Here is a 26,860-nt window from a genome sequence, read left to right on the forward strand (position 1 = left end):
GAGTTGGAATATTTCAGTAGTGTTTGGATGTGGTTCACCTTGTCACAGTTACATTTTCTTGATTTTTCAAAGTTCATTTTGAACTTCTTTCGTTGAAATGCAAGAGTTGGAATATTTCAATAGTGTTTGGTTGTGGTTTACCTTGTCATGGTTACATTTTCATAATTTTTCAAAGTTCATTTTGAATTTCTTTCGTTGAAATGCAAGAGTTGGAATATTTCAGTAGTGTTTGGTTGTGGTTTACCTTGTCACAGTTACATTTTCTTGATTTTTCAAAGTTCATTTTGAATTTCTTTCATTGAAATGCAAGAGTTGGAATATTTCAATAGTGTTTGGTTGTGGTTTACCATGTCACAGTTACATTTTCTTGATTTTTCAATGCTCATTTTGAATTTCTTTCTTTGAAATGGAAGAGTTGGAATATATCAGTAGTGTTTTGTCGTGGTTTACCTTGTCACAGTTACATTTTCCTGATTTTTCAAAGTTCATTTTGAATTTCTTTCGTTGAAATGCAAGAGTTGGAATATGCCAGTTGTGTTTTCTTGTGGTTTAACGTGTCACAGTTACATTTTCTTGATTTTTCAAATTTCATTTCAAATTTCTTTAGTTGAAATACATGAGTTGGAATATTTCAATTGTGTTACGATATTGTTTAACTTGTCACAGTGACATTTTCCTGATTTTTCAAAGTTTATTTTGAATTTCTTTCATTGAAATGCAACAGTTGGAATATTTCAGTAGTGTTTGGTTGTGGTTTACCTTGTCACAGTTACATTTTCTTGATTTTTCAAAGTTCATTTTGAATTTCTTTCGTTTAAATGCAAGAGTTGGAATATTTCAGTAGTGTTTGGTTGTGGTTTACCTTGTCAGAGTTACATTATCTTGATTTTTCTAAGTTCATTTTGAATTTCTTTCATTGAAATGCAAGAGTTGGAATATTTCAGTAGTGTTTTGTTGTGGTTTACCTTGTCATAGTTACATTCTCTTGTCACAATTACATTCTCTTATTTTCAAAGTTCATTTTGAATTTCTTCCGTTGAAATGCAAGAGTTGGAATATTTCAGTTGTGTTTCGTTGTGGTTTACCTTGTCACAGTTACATTTTCATGATTTTTCAAAGTTCATTTTGAATTTCTTACATTGAAATGCAAGAGTTGGAATATTTCAGTAGTGTTTGGTGTTGGTTTACCTTGTCACAGTTACATTTTTCTGATTTTTCAAAGTTCATTTTGAATTTCTTTCTTTGAAATGCAAGAGTTGGAATATTTCAGAAGTGTTTTGTTGTGGTTTACCGTGTCACTGTTACATTATCCTGATTTGTCAAAGTTTAATCTTAATTTTTTCGTTGAAACGCAACAGTCGGAATATTTCAGTAGTGTTTGGTTGTGGTTTACCATGTCACAGTTAAAATTTCTTGAGTTTTCAAAGTTCATTTTGAATTTATTTTGTTGAAATGCAAGAGTTGGAATATTTCAGTAGTGTTTGGTTGTGGTTCACCTTGTCACAGTTACATTTTCTTGATTTTTCAAAGTTCATTTTGAAATTCTTTCGTTGAAATGAAAGAGTTGGAATATTTCATTAGTTTTTTTTTGTGTTTTAAATTGTCAAGTTTAAATTTTCTTTATTTTTCAAAGTTCATTTTGAATTTCTTTCGTTGAAATGCAAGAGTTGGAATATTTCAATAGTGTTTGGTTGTGGTTTTCCTTGTCACAGTTACATTTTCATGATTTTTCAAAGTTCATTTTGAGTTTCTTTCGTTGAAATGCTACAGTTTGAATATTTCAGTAGTGTTTGGTTGTGGTTTACATTGTCACAGTTACATTTTCATGATTTTTCAAAGTTCATTTTGAATTTCTTTCGTTGAAATGCAAGAGTTGGAATATTTCAGCAGTGTTTGGTTGTGGTTTACCGTGTCACATTTAAATTTTCTTGATTTTTCAAAGTTCATTTAGAATTTATTTCGTTTTAATGCAAGAGTTGGAATATTTCACTTGTGTTTCGATATGGTTTACCTTGTCACAGTGACATTTTCCTGATTTTTCAAAGTTCATTTGGAATTTCTTTCATTGAAATGCAAGAGTTGGAATATTTCAGTAGTGTATGGTTATGGTTCACCTTGTCACAGTTACATTTTCTTGATTTTTCGAAGTTTATTTTGAATTTCTTTCGTTTAAATGCAAGAGTTGGAATATTTCAGTTGTGTTTGTTTGTGGTTTACCTTGTCAGAGTTAAATTCTCTTGATTTTTCAAAGTTAATTTTTAATATATTTCTTTGAAATTAAAGAGATTGTATATTTCTTGTTTGGGATGGTGTTTTTAACATTTTAAATTTTTCTTTTTATTGATTATTCATAGTTCTGTTTTAACTTCTTTCGTTGAAATGCAAGAGTTCTAATATTTCAGTAGTGTTTTGTTGTAGTTTACCTTGTCATGGTTACATTTTCTTAATTTTTTAAAGTTCATTTTGAATTTCTCTCGTTGAAATGCAAGAGTTGGAATATTTCAGTTGTGTTTCGTTGTGGTTTACCTTGTCACAATTACATTTTCTTAATTTTTCAAAGTTCATTTTGAATTTCTTTCGTTGAAATGCAAGAGTTGAAATATTTCAGTAGTGTTTGGTTTTGGTTTACCTTGTCACAGTTACATTTTCTTGATTTTTCAAAGTTCATCTTGAATTTTTTTCGTTCAAATGCAAGAGTTGGAATATTTCAGTAGTGTTTGGTTGCGATTTACCTTGTCAGACGTACTTTTTCTTGATTTTTCAAAGTTCATTTTGAATTTCTTTCGTTGAAATGCAAGAGTTGGAATATTTCAGTAGTGTTTGGATATGGTTTACCGTGTGACAGTTACATTTTCTTGATTTTTCAAAGTTCATTTTGAATTTCTTTCGTTGAAATGCAAGAGTTGGAATATTTCAGTAGTGTTTGGTTGTGGTTTACCTTGTCACAGTTACATTTTCATGATTTTTCAAAGTTCATTTGAATTTCTTTCATTGAAATGCAAGAGTTGGAATATTTCAGTAGTGTTTGGTTGTGGTTTACCATGTCACAGTTACATTTTCATGATTTTTCAAAGTTCATTTTGAATTTCTTTCATTGAAATGCAAGAGTTGGAATATTTCAATAGTGTTTGGTTGTGGTTTACATTGTCACAGTTTCATTTTCTTGATTTTTCAATGTTCATTTTGAATTTCTTTCATTGAAATGCAAGAGTTGGAATATTTCAGTAGTGTTTGGATGTGGTTTACCTTGTCACAGTTCCATTTTCTTGATTTTACAAAGTTCATTTCTAATTTCTTTATTTGAAATGCAAGAGTTGGAATATTTCAGTAGTTTGTTGTAGTAATTTACCTTGTCACAGTTACATTTTCTTAATTTTTCAAAGTTAATTTTGAATTTCTTTAATTGCAATTCAAGAGTTGGAATATTTTTGTAGTGTGTTGTTGTGGTTTACCTTGTCACAGTTACATTCTCTTGATTTTTCAAAGTTCATTTTGAATTTCTTTCATTGAAATGCAAGAGTTGGAATGTTTCAGTAGTGTTTCGTTGTGGTTTACCTTGTCACAGTTACATTTTCTTGATTTTTCAAAGTTCATTTTGAATTTCTTTCATTGAAATGCAAGAGTTGGAATATTTCAGAAGTGTTTGGTTGTGGTTTACCTTGTCACACATACATTTTCTTGATTTTTCAAAGTTCATTTTGAATTTCTTTCGTTGAAATGCAAGAGTCTCTTGATTTTTCAAAGTTCATTATGGATTTCTTTAGTTGAAATATGTTTTGTCGTGCTTTACCTTGACACAGTTAAATTTCCTGATTTTTGTTAGGTTAGGTTAGATCAAGTTAGATTAAGGTTAAGTTAGGTTAGGTTAGCCTACGTGTGACAAGGTAAACTACAACAACACACTACTGAAATATTCCAACTCTTGCATTTCAACGAAAGAAATTCAAAATGAACTTTGAAAAATCAAGAAAATGTAACTGTGACAAGGTAAACCACAACCAAACACTACTGAAATATTCCAACTCTTGCATTTCAATGAAAGAAATTCAAAATGAACATTGAAAAATCAAGAAAATGTAACCGTGACATGGTAAACCACAACCAAACACTATTGAAATATTCCAACTCTTGCATTTCAATGAAAGAAATTCAAAATGAACTTTGAAAAATCAAGAAAATGTAACTGTGACAAGGTAAACCACAACCAAACACTACTGAGATATTCCAACTCTTGCATTTCAATGAAAGAAATTCGAAATGAACTTTGAAAAATCAAGAAAATGTAACTGTGACACGGTCAACCACAACCAAACACTACTGAAATATTCCAACTCTTGCATTTCAACGAAAGAAATTTAAAATGAACTTTGAAAAATCAAGAAAATGTAACTGTGACACGGTAAACCACAACCAAACACTACTGAAATATTCCAACTCTTGCATTTCAACGAAAGAAATTCAAAATGAACTTTGAAAAATCAAGAAAATGTAACTGTGACAAGATAAACCACAACGAAACACTACTGAAATATTACAACTCTTGCATTTCAACGAAAAAAATTCAAGATGAACTTTGAAAAATCAAGAAAATGTAACTGTGACAAGGTAAACCACAACCAAACACTATTGAAATATTCCAACTCTTGCATTTCAATGAAAGAAATTCAAAATGAACTTTGAAAAATCAAGAAAATGTAACTGTGACAAGGTAAACCACAACCAAACACTACTGAAATATTCCAACTCTTGCATTTCAAAGAAAGAAATTCTAAATGAACTTTGAAAAATCAAGAAAATGTAACTGTGACACGGTAAACCACAACCAAACACTACTGAAATATTCCAACTCTTGCATTTCAACGAAAGAAATTTAAAATGAACTTTGAAAAATCAAAAAAATGTAACTGTGACACGGTAAACCACAACCAAACACTACTGAAATATTCCAACTCTTGCATCTCAACGAAAGAAATTCAAAATGAACTTTGAAAAATCAAGAAAATGTAACTGCGACAAGGTAAACCACAACGAAACACAACTGAAATATTCCAACTCTTGCATTTCAACGAGAGAAACTCAAAATGAACTTTGAAAAATTAAGAAAATGTAACCATGACAAGGTAAACCACAACCAAACACTACTGAAATATTCCAACTCTTGCATTTCAACGAAAGAATTTCAAAATGAACTTTTAAAAATCAAGAAAATGTAACTGTGACAAGGTTAACCAAAACCAAAAACTACTGAAATATTCCAACTCTTGCATTTTAACGAAAGAAATTCAAAATGAACTTTGAAAAATCAAGAGAATGTAACTCTGACAAGGTAAACCACAACCAAACACCACTGAAATATTCCAACTCTTGCATTTAAACGAAAGAAATTCAAAATAAACCTTGAAAAATCAAGATAATGTAACTGTGACAAGGTAAACCACAACCATACACTACTGAAATATTCCAAATCTTGCATTTCAATGAAAGAAATTCAAAATGAACTTTGAAAAATAAGGAAAATGTAACTGTGACAAGGTAAACCATATCGAAACACAACTGAAATATTCCAACTCTTGAATTTCAACGAAAGAAATTCAAAATGAACTTTGAAAAATCAAGAAAATGTAACTGTGACAAGGTAAACCACAACCAAACACTACTGAAATATTCCAACTCTTGCATTTCAACGAAAGAAATTCAAAATGAACTTTGAAAAATCAGGAAAATGTAACTGTGATAAGGTAAACCAAAACAAAACACTACTGAAATATTCCAACTCTATCATTTCAAAGAAAGAAATTCAAAATGAACATTGAAAAATCAAGAAAATGTAACTGTGACAAGGTAAACCACAACCAAACACTACTGAAATATTCCAACTCTTGCATTTCAACGAAAGAAATTCAAAATGAACTTTGAAAAATCAAGGAAATGTAACTGTGACAAGGTAAACCACAACCAAATACTACTGAAATATTCCAACTCTTGCATTTCAACGAAAGAAATTCAAAATGAACTTTGAAAAATTATGAAAATGTAACCATGACAAGGTAAACCACAACCAAACACTACTGAAACATTCCAACTCTTGCATTTCAACGAAAGAAGTTCAAAATGAACTTTGAAAAATCAAGAAAATGTAACTGTGACAAGGTGAACCACAACCAAACACTACTGAAATATTCCAATTCTTGCATTTCAACGAAAGAAATTCAAAATGAACTTTGAAAAATCAAGATATTGTAACTCTGACACGGTAAACCACAACCAAACACTACTGAAATATTCCAACTCTTGCATTTCAACGAAATAAATTAAAAATAAACTTTGAAAAATCAAGAAAATGTAACTTTGACAAGGTAAAAAACAACCAAAAACTACTGAAATATTACAACTCTTGAATATCAAAGAAATAAATTCAAAATAAACTTTGAAAAATCAGGAAAATGTAACTGTGACAAGGTAAACCACAACCAAACACTACTGAAATATTCCAACTCTTGCATTTCAATGTAAGAAATTCAAAATGAACTTTGAAAAATCAGGAAAATGTAAATGTGACACGGTAAACCACAACCAAACACTACTGAAATATTCCAACTCTTGCAATTCAAAGAAAGAAATTCAAAATGAACTTTGAAAAATCAAGAAAATGTAACTGTGACAAGGAATACAAAAAGCAAACACAACTCAAATATAAAAGCTCTAGCATTTCAAAGAAAGAAATTCAAAATAAACTTTGAAAAATCAAGAAAATGTAACTCTGACAAGGTAAACCACATCAAAACACAACTGAAATATTCCAACTCTTGCATTTCAACGGAAGAAATTCAAAATAAACTTTGAAAAATCAAGAAAATGTAACTGTGACAAGGAAAACCATAACCAGACACTACTGAAATAATCCAACTCTTGCATTTCAATGAAAGAAATTCAAAATGAACTTTGAAAAAATCAAGAAAATGTAACTGTGACAAGGTAAACCACAACGAAACACAACTGAAATATTCCAACTCTTGCATTGCAACGAAAGAAATTCAAAATAAACTTTGAAAAATTAAGTAAATGTAACTGTGACAAGGTAAATTACATCAGGACACTACTGAAATATTCCAACTCTTGCATTTCAACGAAAAAAATTCAAAATGAACTTTGAAAAATCAAGAAAATGTAACTGTGACAAGGTAAACCACAACCAAACACTACTGAAATATTCCACCTCTTGCATTTCAATGAAAGAAATTCAAAATGAACTTTGAAAAATCAAGAATATGTAACTGTGACAAGGTAAACCACAACCAAACACTACTGAAATATTCCAACTCTTGCATTTCAATGAAAGAAATTCTAAATGAACTTTGAAAAATCAAGAAAATGTAACTTTGACAAGGTAAACCAAAACCACACACTACTGAAATAGTACAACTCTTGCATTTCAAAGAAAGAAATTCAAAATGAACTTTGAAAAATCAAGAAAATGTAACTGTGACAGGGTAAACAACAACCAAACACTACTGAAATATTCCAGATCTTGCATTTCATCGAAAGAAATTCTAAATGAACTTTGAAAAATCAAGGGAATGTAACTGTGACAAGGTAAACCACAACCAAACACTACTGAAATATTCCAACTCTTGCATTTCAATGAATGAAATTCAAAATGAACTTTGAAAAATCAAGAAAATGTAACTGTGACAAGGTAAACCATATCGAAACACAACTTTAATATTCCAACTCTTGCATTTCAATGTAAGAAATTCAAAATGAACTTTGAAAAATCAAGAAAATGTAACTGTGACAAGGTAAACCACAACCAAATACTACTGAAATATTCCAACTCTTGCATTTCAACGAAAGAAATTCAAAATAAACTTTGAAAAATTATGAAAATGTAACCATGACAAGGTAAACCACAACCAAACACTACTGAAATATTCCAACTCTTGCATTTCAACGAAAGAAGTTCAAAATGAGCTTTGAAAAATCAAGAAAATGTAACTGTGACAAGGTTAACCACAACCAAACACTACTGAAATACTCCAACTCTTGCATTTCAAAGAAAGAAATTCAAAATGAACTTTTGAAAAATCAAGAAATTGTAACTGTGACAAGGTAAACCGCAACCAAACACTACTGAAATATTCCGACTCTTTCATTTCAACGAAAAAAATTCAAAATAAACTTTGAAAAATCAGGAAAATGTAACTGTGACAAGGTAAACCACAACCAAACACTACTGAAATATTCCAACTCTTGCATTTCAATGAAAGAAACTCAAAATGAACTTTGAAAAATCATGAAAATGTAACTGTGACATGGTAAACCACAACCAAACACTACTGAAATATTCCAACTCTTGCATTTCAATTTAAGAAATTCAAAACGAACTTTGAAAAATCAGGAAAATGTAACTGTGACACGGTAAACCACAACCAAACACTACTGAAATATTCCAACCCTTGCATTTCAACGAAAGAAATTCAAAATGAACTTTGAAAAATCAAGAAAATGTAACTGTGACAAGGTAAACCATAACCAAACACTACTGAAATATTCCAGCTCTTGTACTTCAACGAAAGAAATTCAAAATGAACTTTGAAAAATCAAGAAAATGTAACTGTGACAAGGTAAACCACAACGAAACACAACTGAAATATTCCAACTCTTGCATTTCAACGGAAGAAATTCAAAATGAACTTTGAAAAATGATGAGAATGTAACTGTGACAAGGTAAACCACAACGAAACACAACTGAAATATTCCAACTCTTGCATTTCAACGAGAGAAACTCAAAATGAACTTTGAAAAATTAAGAAAATGTAACCATGACAAGGTAAACCACAACCAAACACTACTGAAATATTCCAACTCTTGCATTTCAACGAAAGAAGTTCAAAATTAAATTTTAAAAATCAATAAAATGTAACTTTGACTATGTGAACCACAACCAACCACTACTTAAATAATCCAACTCTTGCATTTCAACGAAACAAATTCAAAATGAACTTTGAAAAATCAAGAGAATGTAACTCTGACAAGGTAAACCACAACCAAACACTACTGAAATATTCCAACTCTTGCATTTAAACTAAAGAAATTCAAAATAAACATTGAAAAATCAAGAAAATGAAACTGAGACAAGGTAAACAACAACCAAACACTACTGAAATATTCAAACTCTTGCATTTCAACGAAAGAAATTCAAAATGAACTTTGAAAAATCATGAAAATGTAACTGTGACACGGTAAACCATATCGAAACACAACTGAAATATTCCAACTCTTGCATTTCAACGAAAGAAATTCGAAATAAACTTTGAAAAATCAAGAAGATGTAACTGTGACACGGTAAACCACAACCAAACACTACTGAAATAATCCAACTCTTTCATTTCAACGAAAGAAATTCAAAATAAACTTTGAAAAATCATGAAAATGTAACTGTGACAAGGTAAACTACGACAACACATTACTGAAATATTCCACCTCTTACATTTCAATGTAAGCAATTCAAAAGAAACTTTGAAGAATCAAGAAAATGTAACTGTTACATGGTATACCACAACCAAACACTACTAAAATATTCCAACTCTTGCATTTCAACGAAAGAAATTCAAAATGAACTTTGAAAAATCAAGAAATTGTAACTGTGACACGTTAAACCACAACCAAATACTACTGAAATATTCCAACTCTTGCATTTCAACGAAAGAAATTCAAAATGAACTTTGAAAAATTATGAAAATGTAACCATGACAAGGTAAACCACAACCAAACACTACTGAAACATTCCAACTCTTGCATTTCAACGAAAGAAGTTCAAAATGAACTTTGAAAAATCAAGAAACTGTAACTGTGACAAGGTGAACCACAACCAAACACTACTGAAATATTCCAACTCTTGCATTTCAACGAAAGAAATTCAAAATGAACTTTGAAAAATCAAGAGATTGTAACTCTGACACGGTAAACCACAACCAAACACTACTGAAATATTCCAACTCTTGCATTTCAACGAAAGAAATTCAAAATAAACTTTGAAAAATCAAGAAAATGTAACTGTGACAAGGTAAACCACAACCAAACACTACTGAAATATTCCAACTCTTGCATTTCAATGAAAGAAACTCAAAATGAACTTTGAAAAATCATGAAAATGTAACTGTGACATGGTAAACCACAACCAAACACTACTGAAATATTCCAACTCTTGCATTTCAATGTAAGAAATCCAAAATGAACTTTGAAAAATCACGAAAATGTAACTGTGACAAGGTAAACCACAACCAAACACTACTGAAATATTCCAACTCTTGCATTTCAACGAAAGAAATTCAAAATGAACTTTGAAAAATCAAGAAAATGAAACTGTGACAAGGAAAACCAAAAACAAACACTGCTGAAATATTCCAACTCTTGCATTTAAACGAAAGAAATTCAAAAAGACCTTTGAAAAATCAAGAAAATGTAACTGTGACAAGGTAAACCACAACGAAACACAACTGAAATATTCCAACTCTTGCATTTCAACGAAATAAATTCAAAATGAACTTTTAAAAATCAATAGAATGTAACTGTGACAAGGTAAACCACAACCAAACACTACTGAAATATTCCAACTCTTGCATTTCAACGAAAGAAATTCAAAATGAACTTTGAAAAATCAAGAAAATGAAACTGTGACAAGGTAAACCACAACCAAACACTACTGAAATATTCCAACTCTTGCATTTCAACGAAAGAAGTTCAAAAAGAACTTTGGAAAATTAAGAAAATGTAACTGTGACAAGGTAAACCACAACCAAGCACTACTGAAATATTCCAACTCTTGCATTTCAACGAAAGTAATTCAAAATGAACTTTAAAAAATCACGATAATGTAACTGTGACAAGGTAAACCACAACCAAACACTACTGAAATATTCCAACTCTTGCATTTCAATGAAAGAAATTCAAAATGAACTTTGAAAAATCAAGAAGATGTAACTGCGACAAGGTAAACCACAACCAAACACTACTGAAATATTCCAACTCTTGCATTTCAATGAAAGAAATTCGAAATGAACTTTGAAAAATCAAGAAAATGTAACTGTGACAAGGTAAACCACAACCAAACACTACTGAAATATTCCAACTCTTGCATTTCAACGAAGGAAATTCAAAATGAACTTTGAAAAATCAAGAATATGTAACTGTGACAGGGTAAACTACAAAAACACACTTCTGAAATATTCCAACTCTTGCATTTCAACGAAAGAAATTCAAAATGAACTTTGAAAAATTAAGGGAATGTAACTGTGACAAGGTAAACCACAACCAAACACTACTGAAATATTCCAACTCTTGCATTTCAATGAATGAAATTCAAAATGAACTTTGAAAAATCAAGAAAATATAACTGTGACAAGGGAAACCATATCGAAACACAACTGAAATATTCCAACTCTTGCATTTCAATGTAAGAAATTCGAAATTAACTTTGAAAAATAAGGAAAATGTAACTGTGACAAGGTAAACCACAACCAAATACTACTGAAATATTCCAACTCTTTCATTTCAACGAAAGAAATTCAAAATAAACTTTGAAAAATTATGAAAATGTAACCATGACAAGGTAAACCACAACCAAACACTACTGAAATATTCCAACTCTTGCATTTCAACGAAAGAAGTTCAAAATGAGCTTTGAAAAATCAAGAAAATGTAACTGTGACAAGGTGAACCACAACCAAACACTACTGAAATATTCCAACTCTTGCATTTCAACGAAAGAAATTCAAAATGAACTTTGAAAAATCAAGAAATTGTAACTGTGACACGGTAAACCACAACCAAACACTACTGAAATATTCCAACTCTTGCATTTCAACGAAAGAAATTCAAAATAAACTTTGAAAAATCAAGAAAATGTAACTGTGACAAGGTAAACCATAACCAAACACTACTGAAATATTCCAACTCTTGCATTTCAATGAAAGAAATTCAAAATAAACTTTGAAAAATCAGGAAAATGTAACTGTGACATGATAAACCACAACCAAACACTACTGAAATATTCCAACTCTTGCATTTCAACGAAAGAAATTCAAAATGAACTTTGAAAAATCAAGAAAATGTAACTGTGACGAGGTAAATCACAACCAAGCACTAGTGAAATATTCCAGCTCTTGTATTTCAACGAAAGAAATTCAAAATGAAATTTCAAAAATCAAGAGAATGTAACTGTGACAAGGTAAACCACAACGAAACACAACTGAAATATTCCAACTCTTGCATTTCAACGGAAGAAATTCAAAATGAACTTTGAAAAATCAAAAGAATGTAACTGTGACAAGGTCAACCACAACCAAACACTACTGAAATATTCCAACTCTTGCATTTCAATGAAAGAAATTCAAAATGAACTTTGAAAAATCAAGAAAATGTAACTGTGACAAGGTAAACCACAACCAAACACTACTGAAATATTCCAACTCTTGCATTTCAACGAAAGAAATTCAAAATGAACTTTGAAAAATTAAGGGACTGTAACTGTGACAAGGTAAACCAGAACCAAACACTACTGAAATATTCCAACTCTTGCATTTCAAAGAAAGAAATTCAAAATGAACTTTGAAAAATTAAGAGAATGTAACTGTGACAGGGTAAACTACAACAGCAAACTACTTAAATATTCCAACTCTTGCATTTCAACGAAAGAAATTCAAAATGAACTTTTGAAAAATCAAGAAAATGTAACTGCGACACGGTAAACCTTAACCAAACACTACTGAAATATTCCAGCTCTTGCATTTCAATTAAAGTAATTCAAAATGAACTTTGAAAAATCAAGAAGATGTAACTGTGACAATGTAAACCGCAACCTAACACTACATAAATATTCCAGCTCTTGCATTTCAGAGAAAGAAATTCGAAATGAACTTTGAAAAATCAGGAAAATGTAACTTTGACACGGTAAACCACAACCAAACACTCCTGAAATATTCCAACTCTTGCATTTCAACGAAGGAAATTCAAAATGAACTTTGAAAAATCAAGAAGATGTAACTGTGACAGGGTAAACTACAACAACACACTACTGAAATATTCCAATTCTTGCATTTCAACGAAAGAAATTCAAAATGAACTTTGAAAAATCAATGGAATGTAACTGTGACAAGGTAAACCACAACAAAACACTACTGAAATATTCCATCTCTTGCATTTCAACGAAAGAAATTCAAAATGAACTTTGAAAAATCAAGAAAATGTAACTGTGACAAGGGAAACCATATCGAAACACAACTGAAATATTCCAACTCTTGCATTTCAATGAAAGAAATTCCAAATGAACTTTGAAAAATCAAGAAAATGTAACTGTGACAAGGTAAACCAAAACCAAACACAACTGAAATATTCCAACTCTTGCATTTCAAAGAAAGAAATTCGAAATTAACTTCAAAAAATCAGGAGAATTTATCTGTGACATGGTAAAACGAAACCTAAAACTACTTAAATATTCCAACTCTTGCATTTCAACGAAAGAAATTCAAAATGCACCTTAAAAAATCAAGACAATGTAACTCTGACAAGGTAAACCACAAACAAACATTACTGAAATATTCCATCTCTTGCATTTCAACGAAAGAAATTCAAAATGAACTTTGAAAAATCAAGAAACTGTAACTGTGACAAGGTAAACCACAACCAAACACTACTGAAATATTCCAACTCTTGCATTTCAATGAAAGAAATTCAAAATTAACTTTGAAAAATCAAGAGAATGTAACTGTGACAAGGTAAACTACAACAACACATTACTGAAATATTCCAACTCTTACCTTTCAACAAAGGAAATTCAAAATGAACTTTGAAAAATCAAGAAAATGTAACAGTGACAAGGTAAACCACAACAAAACACTACTGAAATATTCCAACTCTTTCATTTAAATGAAAGAAATTCAAAATGAACTTTGAAAAATCAAGAAAATGTAACTGTGACAAGGTAAACCAAACACTACTAAAATATTCCAACTCTTGCATTTCAATTAAAGAAATTCAAAATGAACTTTTAAAAATAAAGAAAATGTAACTTTGACAAGGTAAACCAAACACTACTGAAATATTCAAACTCTTGCATATCAACAAAAAAAATTCAAAATGAACTTGGAAAAATCAAGAAGATGTAACTGTGACACGGTAAACCATAACCAAACACTACTGAAACCTTCCAACTCTTGCTTTTCAACGAAGGAAATTCAAAATGAACTTTGAAAAATCAGACCTTTGGAGGGGGGATGGGCCGGGGGAGGGGGTCGTTCTGTGTCTCAATGCACAAAAAAAGTATAAAAAATGGGGGAGGGAAGGGGAGGGGAGGGGGAGGGGAGGAGGAGGGAGGATATGGAGGGAGAGGGGCCCCTTTGGGGGGCCAAAGGGGGGAGGGGCCCTTTGGGCCCGGGGGGGGGGGTCTGAGGAGGGCGTTTGGGGGGCTGGGGCTCTTTGGGAGCTTGGGGGACCTTTGAGGACCGGGGGCTTCCTTCGGGGTTGGGTAGGGGGATTGAAAGCCTTTGGGGTTGTGGTAGAGGACCTCACAACACTGTTCAAATGGAACTTGTGTATTATAACGACCACAGAGTTTGACCCTCAAATTCTCTTCTAAAACCTTTCCTAAAATCTTCTTTTAAAATGTCTCTAACTGTTTCGCCGAAATAATTCCATAACCGGTCTAAAACAGTTTCGCCCAAATAATCCCTAAACGTAATTCAGCGTGTTCCTTTTGTTTTTGGCATCTCTGCGCTAATGCATTTCAAATTAATAAGAAACCTGATTCCCGCGCTAAAACAATTCATCGCTAAGATGTTTCTCGGAGAATTGTTTCCATGGCGTTTGGTTATTAATATCCTTTGGAGTTCGACCAAAAGAGTTGTTTCCGAGGCAAAGACATTAATGACTTGGATCTATTCCTGGAGAATCGTTTCTAGGCGAAAAATTTTAAAGTCTGACAGATGATGTCATTGGTTGATTGATCTTTCAAGAAAGGGGAATTAATTTGTTGTTTCTAAGGGGAATTATTGATTCACGATAGGTGAATTGAGGTCGACAGCACAGGTGTTCCAAATTCCTGGACGGCATAACATTCGCTGAGAGCGTGCACTTACAACAACAACAACATCGACCTTGGAAATTTAGGTCATTGACCCCATTAACCACGTGTTCTCCCCAGGGACTGTATGCCCATATATGGACTCCCGTTCGGAGTAGAACCCCCCTCTCTACTGTTAGTTAAACATTGCCCTCAAAATGCCCTGAAAGTTTCAACTTAAAACCCTATGTCATTCCACAGATATTGCTGATACATTCTTTGGACAACCGATATGCAAATGTTGTGTTTTTATTTAGTTCAACCTCTCCATCATTGTTTCCTGAAAGTTTTAATTTAATACCTTTAACCTTTTTGGATACCCATGATCAATCTCGTCCCCTTTTCACAGTAACAAAACCTATATGTAAACAATGGGTAACTTGCATAACTTAAAGTCCTGGCACCACGGGCTGTAGGGGGCATGTTATCCCATGACGGTTATTAGACCTTTCAATCATTTTGGACAAAATTGCTATAACAAACTTTTGATTGGATAATATGTTTCGGAGGAGAGATGAGGGAAGCTTAAAAGGGCATGAGGGGAAGGCTGGTTGTCATCTAGTCACTTTTTAATTTTAAGACGGCACTATTTCTTTCAAACTCGAATTGAATGAGCCCCTCTTAAGTTTCTACAACCATTGGCTTGGTACGATCACCCCTGGAAAAAAACAACAAATAAATAATACACTGAGCCCGCTTCGTTCTGTACTTAGGCAGTGCTTTTGTGTTGCCTATGATCAGACCTCCATAAGTAAAATATGCAGTTTTAGGTTCAACTCAATGCACTGAGGTACGACTCGTGACGCACGCGTTTGGTGTATATGATTTTTTCAGTGGACAACCCCTCATAATACGTTGACTTATCAATCTTTATGCCTTTTAGTGGGAAGGTTAAAGCAGTATTTTTCTTCAAATATGTTCGGTGTCATTTTTTATTCTATGGAAAACTTCTAAAAAAGAAGATTTATTGGCAAAGGAAAAGTTTCTCCTGGAAAAGGCTCTAAGGCTTTTTCGACAAATGGACAAAGAAAATACAAACTTGTAAGAACCTTTCCGCAAACAAAACTTGTATGTAAATATCATGCAAGTAGATAAATAAAATAAGAGAAAGGAAAAAAATAAGAAAAAAAGAAAATGAAAGACACTAGAAAAGTTTATAGGGTGAAACTGATATGTTTTCCAATAGTAAGAATGGCAAGTAAACGTTTGAGCAGTGTTATCAAAAATTTGCTTTTAAATATTTTCTTTGACCTGCGGCATTAGATTAATGCTTAGAATTTGGTTCTTACATATGTAGGAATCGATTTTAGAGTTGGGGGACTAAGCTGAAGAAACACCAAAATTAGGGAAATTCTGTGGAAACATAATAAGTTAGAAGAAAAATATAGATATTTGAGGGGGATGTGGACTCAAGCTACCCCACCCCTCATCTGGGCCCTAAGAATATGGTAACTAGAAGTTCCATATAGAAAACGATCATAGGGCTGCAAACACTGACCCGACAGTTAGAGTTCATGGTTTATCAATTTTATGCTGACATCTTTCCTAATTGCTCATTACTACTAAATAAAAACACAGGTGAAAGTTTAAACCAAAATTGGCTTTAAAGCCATGAGTGTTTCTGTAGCGGCAAGGTTAAATTCAAAAAGTGTACTAGGCATTACAAAAAAAAACTGTCCTCACCGAACTCAAATATTGTAGTTGTAAAAAATTTTGTAGCATAGAAAATCTAAACCATGGAGTATTGAGCAGTGAGAAACATATGACTGAATTAGATCCATGAATTTTAATTTATGCTCCTCGATAAAGCGCGTTTCAATATCTGTACTATTACTTTGAAAGTGTTGCTATTAAAGGGTCTGTTTTTGTGAACGACAGGTGAACTTCTTTTCTCACATGCCGGGAAAAATTTCTGAACTTTGTTTCTTACCGCTTCTGAGCTACAGACCGCTGATCACGAAAAGGTTATAAAAAAACTGCCATATCAGCAGTGTTGCTCCGTCACACAAATAGTGAAAGGAAGAGACTTAAGTTTTTTTTCATATCCTGAAATATAGCAGCTGATGCGATCTGTGGGGATTAAATCAAAGCAAACATAACTTAAAGCATAATAAATTATGTGACATATATATAGGTGGCACATGCATATTAAGTTTTATCGTATCAATAACATGGATCGCACGCTGAGAGGTTAGGGGTAGACTGAAGGTTGCTCTTCTTATCCATATCTAATCCTAAAACATAAAAACAAAAAAATAGCACTCTTTTCTAGCATGATGCTTCTAAAAGCATCGAAATTCCCTCCTGTAAAAAGAAGGGTGCCAAGACTGTATCCCTTTGGAGATTGTGCACAAATCTGTGTGTTCCCTCATAATCTACAACCCGATCCGAAACAGTGGAAGAAATAGACACATAGGCTTTGTATTACTTTTTCTAAAAACAATAATTCCAGAGTCTGGATAAGAAAAAGAAGTATGACTTCTTGGATTCTTTTCACTGTAATTTGTACACAGTTTCACCACTTTGGCTTTTCTTTGAGGTTAAAAATATCGCTTTTGCAAACCTTCTTCATTAAATACTATGATTGTACATAGAAATGTTGTCTGGATAATGCTAACCTTGATATCCTGAATTTTCCGGGAGCCCACTGCTTTTATAGCTCCTGTGAGATTTGAGCTATCGAGGTTCTTCTGTAATTGTTTGGTGCTTGTTTGTTCTCTGGGAAAAGGTCCATGTAAATTCAGAACAATTGACAAAGGAAGAAGGGAGAGAAAAACTGTTGATTTCCTTTATTCCTCGGAATTTTATTCGGCGAGTGCTTGATAGATTTTTTTTTTTTTGTTTATTGCTGAATTTAAATACTTTTTAGATCAATGGTGAGAATGTTGCTGGCTATTCCATGGAGAAAGTGCACGAAATTCTTAAGAAAACAGAAACAAATAGCATTCATCTAGCAGTGCGGGACAGGTATGAATCCTTTCCGTCTTTCCGTATCAAAAGTACTTTACGATACTAATAATTTTCCGTTGGTTTTCCTCTTTTTTTTCTTTTTTCTTTGTTTTACTGAAGAAACTTTTGATACCAATAGATACAATAGATTTTTGATACAATAGGTTTTTGATACCAATAGATACATCAAAAGAATCAGATTTTAATGACTTGACTTGACTTATGTCTCCTGCCGGGCGCTGCTCGGCGTAGAGAGTGACGTCTGCCTCCTCCATCCACTTCGGTCCATGGCAAGCGTTTTGCACATCGCTCAACCTGATATTTTCCATCGCCAGGAACTCGGACAGGCTGTCAGACCATCGTTCCTTCGGTCGGCCGCGAGGTCGCTCGCAATCGGCTTTGACAGGGTCAAAGTCATGGATTGTTTTCGCAGGTCTGTGTGGAGGCATTCGAAGTAGGTGTCCGAACCATCGTAGTGTTCGCTCGGCTGCTTGGGTCGAAAACCGAGACTGCTTGGTGAGCTACAGCAGCTTTTCATTGCTGACAAAGTCGAACCATCGTAGACCTTCGATCCTCCTCAGGCTCTTCGACTGAAAGACATCAATTGCCTTGAGGGTTGCGGCTGAAGCTTGCCACGTCTCAGCTCCATAGAGCATCACAGAGCCGACGAGGGCCTTGAAAATCCGCAGCTTCGTTGTGCGACTGATGTTCGGTTTTCGCCAGAGGTGAATCGGTTTTCGCCGATAAGTTTCATCAAGTTTAGTCCTACCTATCAAAAGTTACGCGCCTGAGAAAATTTGGCTGATTATCGAAAAAAGGGGGAAAGACCCCCTAAAAGTTATAGAACCCTAATGAAAATCACACCATCATATTCAGCGTAGCAGAGAACCCTACTGCGGAGGTTTCAAGCTCATATCTACAAAAATGTGGAATTTTGTATTTTTTGCCAGAAGAATGATCGCAGATACTTTTTTTTTTTATTTTTTTTTTTTTTTTTTTCCATGGGTGATCGTATCGATCCAGTAGTCCTAGAATGTTCCGAGAGGGCTCATTTGAACGGAAATTACAAGTTCTAGTGCCCTTTTTAAGTGACCAAAAAAAATGAAGGGCAACTTGGCCCCTTCCCACGCTCATTTTTTTCCCAAAGTCACCCGATCAAAATTTTGAGATAGCCATTTTGTTCAGCATGGTCGAAAATATGATAACTATGTCTTTTAGAATGACTTAATCCCCCGAAGTCCCCGGGGGGAGGGCTGAAATTTATGAACTTTACCCAATGTTAACATATAGTATTGGTTATTGGGAAGTATACAGACGTTTTCAGAGGGGTTTTCTTCTGGTAGTGGGGGGGAGTGGGTCGGGGGTTATGTGGGAGGATCTTACCATGAAGGAAGTTTTCATGGGAGAACGGACATTGCTATGAAGGGGGTACCGGATTTCCCAGCATTATTTAAATAAAGATCAGAAATTATATACATAAAAAACAAGTTTTTTAACTGAAACTAAGGAGCAACATCAAAACTTAAAACGACAGAAAACATTATGTATATGATTGGGTTCATCCCCTAGTCAATACCTCGCTCTTTAAGCCAAAGATTATTTAGTACTTTCATAAGAGCTGTTTATTCTAATTAACGGCATTTGTGATTAAGGGGTAATTTTTAAAGAATTGGAACAAAATTCAAAAATTAGCTTAAAGAGCAAGGTATTGACTAGGGAGCGAACCCTCTAATATACGTATTAAAAATATAAGAATATAGAGGTCCGTTACGTAAGTTAATTCGTAAGTTACGTCTATTTATTACTAATAAAAACGTTCGTAAATAAAATTAGACAGGTTTCGAGAAAGCCATTTAACCAAATAAAAGTAAAATTAATATTCAATTTTTTTTTAATTATTCATGTACGGTGAGCCAAAATCAAAACCCGTTAATTCAAAAACGTTCAAAATTAAATAAAAAAAATAAGTTTTTTTAAATGAAAGTAAGGAACAACGTTAAAACTTAAAACGAACAGAAATTATTCCGTATATGAAAGGGGCTGTCCCCTCCTCAACGCCTCGCTCTTTACGATAAAGTTTGACTTTCTCACAACTCTATTTTTTTTAAACAATGAAAAACTTAGTTTATTGTATATATTTTAGGTAAAAACATTGTCTTTGTGTTTCAATAAGCAATAGCTTCTATAACCGCTGATGAAGCTGAGGAAGATGGGGAATTCAAATTTAGGTGCAGGGGGACGGTGAACTTGAAGTATGATAAATTCATAAAATATGTCTCAGTGTGAATTTAAAGATGATGCTTCATTTTCTTGGCCTTCAACTCAAGTTGTGTTCTTAAGATACCTTCTACTTTCCTGCATTGATTTTGGAGCAGGATAAGGGTTTCCGTGTTAGAGCATAGGTGTACAGTGGCCCTTCCCAGGATTTAAAAGAAGCACAGAAATCATTGAAAAAGGTTTTTTGGCATACATAAAACGAGTTCATACCATTGCATGTGTCTTGCCGTTTTCCATGCCCAAATTTTAAGGAATGTAAGGTCTAGACGAGGACACCGCGTTCAACATCATCATTATTTTGTTTGAACTTAATGATTATTTTTTATATTTATGAAGCTCTAATCCAGGCTGCGGTCAAGGGAGAAATAAGACGTCTAGCTTGACTTCCTTCTTCTGTGCTGATGCTTTATTTCAACTAAATTTGTGTGGATAAAATTTCCCTTAGATTTTTTTAGTTCCAATAAAAGTTTCTAAGGCCCAGTAACTATGACTCTGGGGATGACGTAACTCCCCACTGCCCCTAGGGAAGGGCTGTAAATTGTGTGATTTGTCCATTGTTCACATACAGAATTTATTATTGGGAAATATACAGAAATTGTTTGGGGAGGGTTTTGCAAGAGGGATGATATTGGGGAGTAAAGTTTTCCAGGGGAATTTTCCAGAGGAAATATTACACGGAGGGAGCTGGCTTTTCTGGCATGATTAGAAAAACAGTCAGAAACTAAATTAAAAAACAAGAGAAGAGTTGAGATGGCTAGGACACGTTCTGCGAATGAAAGATAACAGATAGCCAAAGATCGTCCTTGTCGGCCAAAAATTTACGGCCAACCAAAAAGCAGGTCATTCCTGGAGAGATTTAAGAAAATCTGAACTACTTGGGAGGGGGTAAAGAGGAAGACTGAATAAACTGTGATGGAAAGGTCATTGTAGTAGGAAGTAAGGAGCAACATTACAACTTAAAATGAAGAGGAATCATTCCGTATATGAGGTGGGCTGCCCTTTCCTCATCCCTCGCTCTTTAGGCTTTGTGTTTGTGTCCTTATTCTTTAAGAAATACTTTTAAAACACAATGACCGTTTGAATTGGAATAAGAGGCTTTCTTGAAGCACTAAATAACTTTAGCGTAAAGAGTGAGGGATGAGGAAAGGTCAGCCTCCTCACATAAGGAATTTTTTCTCTTTGATTTAAATTTTATATGTCTTTCTCACTATCAGTGAGAGAACTTGTTTTTTTTTTCACATAACGGACTCAAATATTTGCAAGGGAGAAGGGATAATACCCCTGATTTGTTTCGGAGGACCGTTCCATGAAAAGCTGGAAACTAGTGGTAATTTTTCATATTTGGTTACTATTTGTTCTAATTAGTTACCTATGTTTTATGATATTGCATTACATCAGGAATCATATCTTCCGTAGTCAAACACAATGGTTAAAGAAATCAGAAAAGGTTTTGGTTATCCTAGGAATATTACTTGTAGTATTGATTTCTTAATAAAAACAAATATCCTCGCTTTCAATTATTGGGGAAGTTTGCGTGCTAGGAATCCCTTTTTCTTATGATGGGACGGTTATTTCTAAGAAGAAATTGTTTGATCAATGGTTGAGGATGTGGTTTATGTCTCTATCCAAATTTGGGATAACCTTCCTCTATCCCTTCTATTTCCTGCCTTTAAGTGCTTCTTTTTGAGAATGTCACGGATGATATTTTTATGAAGAAGAAGAAAAGGTCGTTGATTAACGAAGTGATTATGACATTTATTGTGAAGTGTACTTAATTCTGATTACGTGTGAAGGGATTTTCATTGAAAGCACTTAATAATAAGTCTTAAATAAGAGGCAGGCACGCACGTGTTAATTTGTTTTAGATAATTTCGGATACCACACTGCCTTTCCATGACGATAAATAAAAGTTCAAAATAGGGATAAAATCCTTTTTAATAGACAGTGTATAGAGATTCACAAAAATACCAGACATTTCGGTCACATATACAGTGACCGAAATATCTGGTATGTTTGTGAATTTCTATACACTGTCTATTAAAAAGGATTTTATCCCTATTTTGAACTTTTGTTTTATCGTTAATTTTTTTTCCGAAAAAAATCGTGGGAGGTATAAATTCGGGTCTAGAATTGTCAAGAATTGGGGCTATTGAAAGGAATACAAGTTTTTCATAGCATGCATAAAAATTGTAGTTAATACATTTTGAAGGTGCTCCCAGTATATTTTGCCCTCAACCACCCCCACTCCCTCATGATGTTCTACTAAGCTTCAAACTTTTGGTTTTCTTTTTTAAGGCTTTTGAACTGTTGTAATCCCTTGCTAAATATACACAAATATTTCTGCTATTACATACCCCCGGGCCCCGGTACCCGGCACGCGCCAGGCTTCTATATATGGGTTCTCATTGTCGGCTGTCTTCTAACCACATATAGTTTGAGACCATATGCTGTCACTTCACTTCATTATTTTCGGATGTATTTGACCACTAAAGCAAGTATGATTTCTAACAGAAATTTGTGGTTCGAAGTTGTGGTTTTCTTTTTTAAGGTTTTTGGATTGTTGTAATCCCTTGTTAAAATATATACAAATGTTTTTGCAAATACAACCACCGGGCTCCGGCACTTGACACGCGGCAGGCTTCTATATATAGATTCTCATTGTCGCTTGTCTTCTAACCGCAGACAAATTGCTGCCTTTCCATACTGCATTGTTTTCAAAGATATTTAATTGTTAAAGCAGGTCCGACTTCTAACAACGATATCTACTAAGCTTCAAACTTTTAGTTTTCTTTTTTAAGGTTTTTGAATTGTTGTATCCCTTGTTAAAATAAATACTAATATTTTTGCAATTACCAGCCACCTGGCTCCGGCACTTGACACGCGGAATCTTTCTTTGTATGGATAATCGTGGTTGCACGTCTTCTAACCGCAGATAATTCGGTGCATGTTCCTATTGATGGCTTTTCAAAGATATTTGATTATTAAAGCAAGTTCGATTTCTAACAACGATATCAACTAAGCTTCAAACTTTTAGTTTTCTTTTTTAAGGTTTTTGAATTGTTGTAATCCCTTGTTAAAATATATACAAATATTTTTTGCAACTACAACCGCCGGGCCCCGGCACTTGACACGCGACAGGCTTCTATATATAGATTCTCATTGTCGCTTGTCTTCTAACCGCAGACAAACTGCTGCCTTTCCATACTGAATTCTTTTCAAAGATATTTCATTATTAAAGCAAGTCCGATTTCTAACAACGATATCTACTAAGCTTCAAACTTCAAACTTTTGGTTTTCTTTTTTATGGTTTTTGAATTATTGTAATCCCTTGTTAAAATATATACAAATGTTTTAGCCATTACCAACCGCCGGGCCCCGCCACTTGACACGTGGCACGCTTCTATATATAGGTTTTCATTGTCGCTTATCTTCTAACCGTAGACAATTTGCTGCCTTTTCATACTAAAGTCTTTTCAAAGGTATTAATTAAAAAAAAATTCCCACAAAATTAGTTTTTCGAAGAAAAGTAAAGAACTCCATTAAACCAAAAATGAGCGAACATAAAATCAAATAATCTACCAAGCGTGAAACTACCACTAATCAGCATCGATAAATAAATGAAACCCAAAACGAACATAAATTACAATAAATAACCGAGTCAGACTCAAAACCAGCATAAATTAACTTGAGTATGGCTCAAAACCCCATATGCCTTCCCAAGGCCAGAACATAATTTGCACTTTACTGAAAAAATATAGATGTTTTTACTTTTATAACTTTAATAAATCAAATAATATTAACATTTGCATTACTAAACATCAATATATGTATATTAAACTGACAATGCACATTAATTTGTATTTTTAGTAAAGTGCAAATTATGTTCTGGCCTTGGGAAGGCATAGTGGTTTTGAGCCCTATTCATGTACCTCCTCAAAGACCTAATTTCTAAAACTTTTAACTACGTTGAACAAAATCGCTTTCTAAAAATTTTGAATAGATGTGTTTGGATAAATGATGGGCGTGGAAGGGGTGTTAGTTGCCTTCCAATCACTTTTGACTATTAAAAAGGGCATTAGCCATTTAAATTTCCAATCAAATGAACCCTTTTTGAAGTTTCGAGGACAACGCTTTCTACAAAAAACCTTATATGTCCCCGGGGCATAACTTACAACCCTTGCCCTGAGAACTGTGGGGGGAGGGGGGTGTCATCCTTAAAGGCCTAATTTCTGTAACTTTTAACTACGTTGAACAAAATGGCTATTTCAAAATTTTGATTGGATGTGTTTGGGGAAACGGTAAGCGTGAGAGAGGGGTTAGTTGCCCTCCAATCACTTTCGACTGTTAAAAAGCTTCCTATAAAAACAAAGCTTCCTATAAAAACCTTACATGCCCTCAGGGTATAACTTACCAACCTTGCCCTGAGGGCTGTGGGGGAGTGTTGCTCTCAAAAATATAATTTCTATCTGGAAATCAACTACGCTGAACAAAATGGCTATCTCAAAATTTTGATTGGATGTCTTTCGGGAAATGGTGGGCGTGGAATAGGTGTTAGTTGCCTTCCAATCTTTTTCGACTATTAAAAAGGGCACTAGCCATTCCAATTTTCAACCGAATGAGCCCTTTTCCTAGTTTCTACGACAACTCCTTCGATACGACGTGCCCTGGTCTAAAGAAAAAAATAAATACTACATTGTGCCAACATCGTTCTTTACTTATGCAGCGCGATTGCGCTTCCTATGATTTGATTGTTAAAGCAATCCGATTTCTAACAACGATATCTACTAACCTTCAAACTTTTGGTTTTATTTTTTAAGGTTTTTCAATTGTTATAATTCCTTGTTAAAATGTATACAAATATTTTTGTAACTACCAGTGTTTGCTCTTAACGCAATTTAATGTCTTTTCATACTGGTTCTTTTCAAAGATAAATTTATATCGGATGCATTTGGGGAAAAAGGGGCGTGGGATGGGTCTAGTTGCCCTCCAATCTCTTTTGACACTCAAAAACTGAACTAGAACATTCAATTTCCAATCAAATGAGCCCTCTCTGAAGTTTTTACGAGCATCTCTTCCATAAGAACCATATATTCCCCCGGAGCATAACTTACAACATCTACCCTCGGGCCCTGGGGGGCTGTGTTGACCCCGGGGTTTTCGTTATATGGTGTTTGAACTATTTTTTTTAAAAATGGGTATCTCAAAGTTCTTATCGGATGGGTTTGAGGGAGAAAAGGCATGAAGGGAGGGGGGCTAGGTGTCCTCCAAACTCTTTTGACTCTTCAAAAATGAACTAGAGCTTTCAATTTCCAATCAAATTCGCCCCGGGGCATAACTTACAACGCCCGCCCCCGGGCCCTGGGGGGTTTTGTCGACAGCTGAGTTTTTTTTATATGATCTTAGAACTATTTTTAACAAAATAGCTATCTCAAAATTTTTATCGGATACAATTGGGAAAAAAGGGTGTGGGGGGCTGGCTACCCTCCGATATCTTTTGACGCTTAAAAACTAAACTAGAACTTTCAATTTTATATCAAATGAGCCCTCTGAAGGTTATACGAGCATTCCTTCCATTAGAACCATATACGCCCCCAGGGCATAATTTATCACCCTTTCCCTGAAGACTGTGGGGGGACTGTTCTGCTCAAAGATATAATTTCCAGAACGTTCAACTACGTTGAACAAAATGGCTATCCCAAAATTTTGATTGGATGTGTTTGGGGAAATGGTGGACGTGGAAGAAGTGTTAGTTGCCTTCCAATTACTTTTGACTATTAAAAAGGGCACTAACCATTTCAATTTCCAATTGAATGAGGCCTTTTTGAAGTTTCGACGACAACGCTTTCTATAAAAAACCTTATATGCCCCCAGGGTATAACTTACAACCCTTGCCTTGAGGGCTGTGGGGGGACGTAATCCTCAAAGACCTAATTTCCAGAACTTTCAACTACGTTGAACGAAATGTCTATCTAAAATTTTTGATTAAATGTGTTTGGGGAAATGGTGGGTGTGCGAGGGGGGGGGGGGTTAGTTACCCACCAATCGCTTTCGAACACTAAAAAGAGCACAATCCATTTGAATTTCTAATCGAATGAGCCTTTTTTGAAGTTCCTACGACAAAGCTTTCTATAAAAAAAAAAACTTATATGCCCCCAGGGCATAACTTACAACCCGTGCCCTGAGGGCCATGGGGGGGGGGAGTGCCCTCGTCAAAAACATAATGTCTATCTGTAAATCAACTTCTAACTACGCGGAACAAAATGGCTATCTCAAAATTTTGATTGGATGTGTTTGGGGTGGGCGTGGAAGGGGTGTTAGTTGCCTTCTAATCACTTTTGACCCTTAAAAAGGGCACTAGAACTCCCAATACGCCCCCTTTGAAGTTTATACGACGACCAGCTCCATATGAAGTGCTTCTGGGAAAAAAATAAATAAATAATAAAACATTGGAGCCGTATGGCCTTTGCTATAGGCAACGCTATAGCGTTGCCTCTGATATTATGGGTGACTTCAACG

General features: G+C 34.0%; 1 protein-coding gene across 1 annotated transcript in view; it reads left to right on the forward strand.

The window, feature by feature from the left end:
- The window catches only part of LOC148946507 (uncharacterized), a 304,047-nt gene that overhangs the window by 139,174 nt on the left and 138,013 nt on the right, over window positions 1-26,860 (forward strand). The window contains exon 6 of the mRNA XM_089097124.1: window positions 17,988-18,085. Within this exon, the coding sequence (XP_088953250.1) occupies window positions 17,988-18,085 (98 nt within the window). The remainder of the gene's footprint in view (window positions 1-17,987; window positions 18,086-26,860) is intronic.

Source organism: Artemia sp. Qi Xiang Cuo, chromosome 11, assembly GCF_049724085.1.
Source record: "Artemia sp. Qi Xiang Cuo chromosome 11, ASM4972408v1, whole genome shotgun sequence".
NCBI classification, from domain to species: domain Eukaryota; kingdom Metazoa; phylum Arthropoda; class Branchiopoda; order Anostraca; family Artemiidae; genus Artemia; species Artemia sp. Qi Xiang Cuo.